Source organism: Cebus imitator, unplaced genomic scaffold (genome assembly GCF_001604975.1).
Source record: "Cebus imitator isolate Cc_AM_T3 unplaced genomic scaffold, Cebus_imitator-1.0 Scaffold129, whole genome shotgun sequence".
Taxonomy (NCBI): Eukaryota; Metazoa; Chordata; class Mammalia; order Primates; family Cebidae; genus Cebus; species Cebus imitator.
The window spans coordinates 1,935,654-1,941,128 of NW_016107444.1; the positions used below are offsets into that span (position 1 = coordinate 1,935,654).

Sequence of the window (5,475 nt, forward strand, 5' to 3'; positions counted from 1 at the left end):
CCTCGGCCTCCCAAAGTGCTGGGATTACAGGTTTGAGCCACCGCGCCCGGCCTTGGCCTCGAACTCTTGACCTCAGGTAATCCTCCTGTCTCAGCCTCTCAAAGTGCTGGAATTACAGGCATGAGCCACCAAGCCTCAAAATTGTTTTTGATACTCTCTTCCTACTTAGAAATATTTGCTTAGATGTTCATGGGAGAAAAAAGACAATAACAGATAACACTTTAAATGCTTATTTTGCTAGTCAGATATTCCTGCTTATTTGCAATTTTTAATTCTAGCCTTGTTTATTTTGAAAAAAAATCAATTATTTTGGCAATACAGAAATAAAAGTCGATGATAGGAGGCAAAAAGCAGAACTTCTATGCTGCTAATATCAGTCATTTAATACTAACAGACCTAAAATATACTTTTGTGAAAATAAGGCCTCAAACTCAAACAGTTTTGCAGAACCACATTTTGAGGAAAAAAAAATTTTTTTTTTTTGAGACAGAGTCTCTGTTGCCCAGGCTGGAGTACAGTAGCGCAATCTTGGCTCACTGCAACCTCTGCCTCCTGGGTTCCAGTGATTCTCCTGCCTCAGCTTCTCAAGTAGCTAAGTCTACAGGCACACGCTACCACATCCAGATAATTTTTGTATTTTTTAGTAGACACAAGGTTTTACCATATTGGCCAGGCTGGTCTCAAACTCCTGACCTTGTAATCTGCCTGCATCGGCCTCCCAAAGTGCTAGGATTATAGGGGTGAGCCACCATGCCCAGCTGAGGAAAAATATTTTAAAGTCATTACCTTGCATTTCACAGCACCCAAAGTAGTAGCGTGACACAGCCATGTTGCCCACTACTTCCCATTTATTTTCATCAGGATCAAATCGTTCAATTGTGTTCCCTATCTCAGCTCCAACCCATCCACCTGTAACAAAATAGAAAAATGTTTATTTCTGGGATAAAGAAATCTTATTTATGACAAAGACCTTACAAAACATCTAAACCAAATACTTCATATTCTGGATGAGTATCACATGAACCAAAGAGGTTATCTGTTCCACGATCACATGAAAAAGTTAGAATCTGACCATGAGTAGAACTCAGGTCCTTTGCAAAATTGATGCTCTTCTGAGAAAAAAAAAAAAAAAAAAGAATTCAAGTATTTTAATTCGGTGTCTAATTTTCACTAAAGACTAAAACAAAACAAAACGAAACAAGCCCCAAAACTTCAATATATTGCATGGGAAAGATGGTATTTTGCAAAACTACCTTTTGAAATGACTTCTGGCTATTCAGAATATTTATCTTAATCAAGGACAGCTCCAAGTCTAATCAGTGTATGCTGTGTATTTGGTGTAATTTCAGGAACTTCAAAAAGGCCCTTAATCCCCACAACAACATGTTCTCCAATTCTTAAAATTGAAAATATTATTTCCCAAAAATTAACTAAAAAATGCAGATACATATGGAAGTAATAGAATATAATAGATTAAATCCACATTCAGGTAAGTGATATTTTTTACACAATAGGTTTTGATCGGGGGAAGACCCTGAGTTAGAGTGAACTGAAGGAATGACAAGGAGAAAATAGGGGAGACTGAGGGCTATGTCAACTTATAAGTTCCCTAAGAACAACCTTGGTTCTAACATCTATTACACAGATAATTAAAGAAGTAGAATAGCTTATTCATAATCATTCACTACATCTACAAAAATAAAAATAATATAGTGCAGAATTTCCTTGTGATACATTTAAGCTTTTGGCATGTGCTTTCTTACATTAGACATAATTAGGCCACTAGGCAGAGTGGTAAAATGTTATATGTTGCCGGGCATGGTGGCTCACACCTGTAATCCCAGCACTTTGGGAGGCCGAGGTGGGTGGATCACGAGGTCAAGAGATGGCGACCATCCTGGTCAACATGGTGAAACCCCGTCTCTACTAAAAATACAAAAAATTAGCTAGGCATGGTGGCGTGTGCCTATAATCCCAGCTACTTAGGAGGCTGAGGCAAGAGAATTGCCTGAACCCAGGAGGTGGCGGTTGCAGTGAGCCGAGATCATGCCGTTGCACTCCAGCCTGGGTAACAAGGGCGAAACTTCCTCTCAAAAAAAAAAAAAAGTTATATATTTAATTAAAATAATAAGATTTAACTACTCAGCTAAAGGACTTCACTGGATGTCTCATCTATACTTTATCTCCAGTGATACAATTTTGAGAAGAATTTAAAGAGCTGGCAAGCACATTTACAGCACACAGTAGCTCCAGGGCTACCTGCAGAAGAATGTGCGTGACTAGCAGCTTGGTCAGCCAGCCAACTGGCCAGGCAGGCATCTACCATCTGCCCAAGAACTGATGCACCTGCCCAACAAGGCTCTGCCCTGCAGGTGCTCAGGTCCTCCTGTACCATTCCCTGCCTGAGTGCCTCCTCAGGATGGACAGCCCAGGAGCATCACCCCAACCCCCCCAACCCCTACCTACACCTTTCCCTAAGACCTTGCACAGCCTCCAGAGTATGCAGATTAAAGCCAATTGGTTTTTTTAAAAAAAGAATTTAAAGAGCTGAAAAGAGGGAAAGATCATCTCCACGGTAATCAGGACCCAATAATTTAAATAATATTAGCTATCTTTACAAACATACCATATTCTCACTTCTTTGTGGGATCTAAAAATCAAAACAATTGAACTCATGGAGATAGAGTAGAAGGATGGTTACCAGAGGCCGGGAAGGTTGGTGGGGGGTGGGGAGGAGGTGGGCATGATTAATGAGTACAAAAAAACAAAAACAGAAATAATGAATAAGATCTAGTATTTGATAGCACAACAGGATGACTATAGTCAATAATAATTTATACATTTAAAAATAACTAGAAGAGTATTGCTTTAGTTATTCTTTTTTTTTTTTTTTCCTCCCTCATGTTTATTTGTACAAATAGCACAGGAGGACCCCAGCCCTATGCAGATGGCAGCCCCGGGGGGTCGCACCAGTCCTTCTGTCCTCACGTTGGCAGACAGAGATATCTACTCTGAAGCCTTTGCAGGGGTCTGGGCACCTTTGGGAGCCTGAGCTGGAACTGAAGCTGGAGCTGCAGCCTGGGCCTTGTTTTGATCCTTGGACTTAGCCTTGACTTTTGGCCGGCAGAGCCTGAGCCCCTTGGCAACACGTGCACGAGCACGCTTCCCAAGCTTGGGGTGGGCAATGTAGGCAAGTTGATCAAGCTTGCGGCTGACACCCCCCTTTGGGATCTTGGGCTTAACCTCCTTGGGCTTTACGAGAGCCTTGATGGCCTTGGCACGTGCACTCATGGCCTTGGCATTGTTGGCCTGCATCTTCTTTAGGCCCTTCTTGTTGTGCTTCTTGGCAAAGCACATGTTCCTCAGGAACTTGGGGTCCACCCCTTTAAGAGATTCATATCTTTGTGATCGGGGTTTCTGGATACCATTTCTGTGCCATTTTCGGGACTGGTTGTGTGTTGTGTGGTTCTTGGACTGGGCCATGTCTGCACCTAAGCCGCGGTTTCTGAAGCGCCTAGGACCAGCTGCTTTAGTTATTCTTTTTTTTTTTTCGAGACGGAGTTTCACTCATGTTACCCAGACTGGAGTGCAATGGTGCGATCTCGGCTCACCGCAACCTCCGCCTCCTGGGTTCAGGCAATTCTCCTGCCTCAGCCTCCTGAGTAGCTGGGATTACAGGCACGCACCACCATGCCCAGCTAATTTTTTGTATTTTTAGTAGAGACGGGGTTTCACCATGTTGACCAGGATGGTCTCGATCTCTTGACCTCGTGATCCACCCGCCTCGGCCTCCCAAAGTGCTGGGATTACAGGCTTGAGCCACCGTGCCCGGCCTAGTTATTCTTAATAACTGGATTGTTTATAACACAAAGGATAAATATTTGAGGGGCTGGATATCCCATTTTACATGATGTTATTATTACACATTGTGTACCTGTATCTCATGTGCCCCAAAATATATATACCTATTACGTACCCACAAAAGTGAAAATTAAAAATAAATACACAAATAATATTAGCTATCTTTAAATTGAACAGCATAATTACCCAAAGCATAGATAGCTCCATAACACACACACACTCCTAAACCACAGCGAGGATGATTCATTGAAGCTACAGTTGTCCACTGTTTAGTAACTGGATCATAGCATTCAGTACAATCAAAAATCATCGAATCCTTTTCACCTGAGTTAAATAAAAGAGACATATATTAGAAAGTTTAGTAATGCTAATAGATTAGCACCATTGTATAGTATTCAGTAGTATTCTCTATTGTCAAAAATGCAACCATTATGTCTGATTTTATGCTATTCATTAACTTTCATTTGCCTATTAATCATTATTATGAATCTATTGCACTGTCATTTATTAAAGCCCACTTATGAAACAGAGGCACGATTTTTCTATTATCTATTTCTACCACCCATGCAATCCATGTAATGTTTTAGGACACAATTTACATTTTAACAGTTCTATGTTTTTTTCATGTATTAGTTTGGGTGGCTGGCCCTGGTACAATTTGAGTTTAAATGTAATCCTTTTCTAACAACAAACAGAAAATGAAACTTTTAAAAAAAGATACCTGAATTTTCATTTTTGGTATTTATTTATTTATTTTTAGAGACAGGGTCTGGCTCTGTCACCCAGGCTAGAGTGCAATGGTATAATCATTGCTCACTGAAGCCTTGAACTCGTGGGCTCAAGTGATCCTCCTGCCTCAGCCTCCCAAGTAGATAGAACTATGAGCATATGCCACCATGAGTCCAGCTAATTTGGAATTTTAAAATAAGATATTTAAGAGTAAATCTAACCAAAGATTATGCAATGCCTCTAAGGATAACATTGGTAAATTTTATTTAGATAAAACTTTAAATTATGGAACATCTAAATAAATAATGTTCATGAATTATAAAAGTCAATGTATCATGAAGATTTTTCTATTAAAAAAAAGAGTCAATGTAAAGGTGATAGTTATCCCCAAATTGATTTATAGAGTTAATGTATTCCCAATAAAAAAAAATCCATTTTTTAACAGATTTGACAAACTAATTCTAAAATTCATATAAAAGCACAAAGGACCTAGAACAGCCAAGCATTCTCAGAAAAGAATAAGGAGAGAGAAACAGTCCCATCATATATCAAGACATATAACAAAACTATAGTAATTAAGAAAGGGATAGACAGAGAGACTAATGGAACAGAAAAAAGGATTCTAGGAACAGAGACATACATATATGATTACTTGATAGAAGACAGAGTTGGCATTACAGAGCAGTGGGGAAACAACAATCTTTCATGCTAGGATAATTGATTATACATCAGGAGGAAAATGAAATGAATTTCCTACTGCATATTATCCATAAAAACTCAATTCCGGGCCGGGCGCGGTGGCTCAAGCCTGTAATCCCAGCACTTTGGGAGGCCGAGGCGGGTGGATCACGAGGTCAAGAGATCGAGACCATCCTGGTCAACATG

At 40.1% G+C, this 5,475-nt stretch overlaps 2 protein-coding genes across 2 annotated transcripts in view; both read right to left on the bottom strand.

Moving 5' to 3' along the window:
* LOC108312692 (intracisternal A particle-promoted polypeptide) overlaps positions 1 to 5,475 on the bottom strand; it is a 63,600-nt gene that overhangs the window by 13,835 nt on the left and 44,290 nt on the right. Inside the window, exons 6-7 of the mRNA XM_037742820.1 lie at positions 4,048 to 4,185; positions 755 to 909 (exon numbers count right to left, since the gene is read on the bottom strand). Of these exons, the coding sequence (XP_037598748.1) occupies positions 755 to 909; positions 4,048 to 4,185 (293 nt within the window). The remainder of the gene's footprint in view (positions 1 to 754; positions 910 to 4,047; positions 4,186 to 5,475) is intronic.
* On the bottom strand, positions 2,866 to 3,554 carry LOC108312764 (60S ribosomal protein L29-like). Its single transcript, XM_017540860.2, has one exon. The coding sequence runs from the start codon at positions 3,481 to 3,483 to the stop codon at positions 3,007 to 3,009; it is 477 nt and encodes a 158-aa protein (XP_017396349.1). The 5' UTR covers positions 3,484 to 3,554; the 3' UTR covers positions 2,866 to 3,006.

Coding starts and splice junctions, on each gene's coding strand:
- LOC108312764 (XM_017540860.2), bottom strand. CDS start 3,483: ATGGCCCAGTCCAAGAACCACACAACACACAACCAGTCCCGAAAATGG.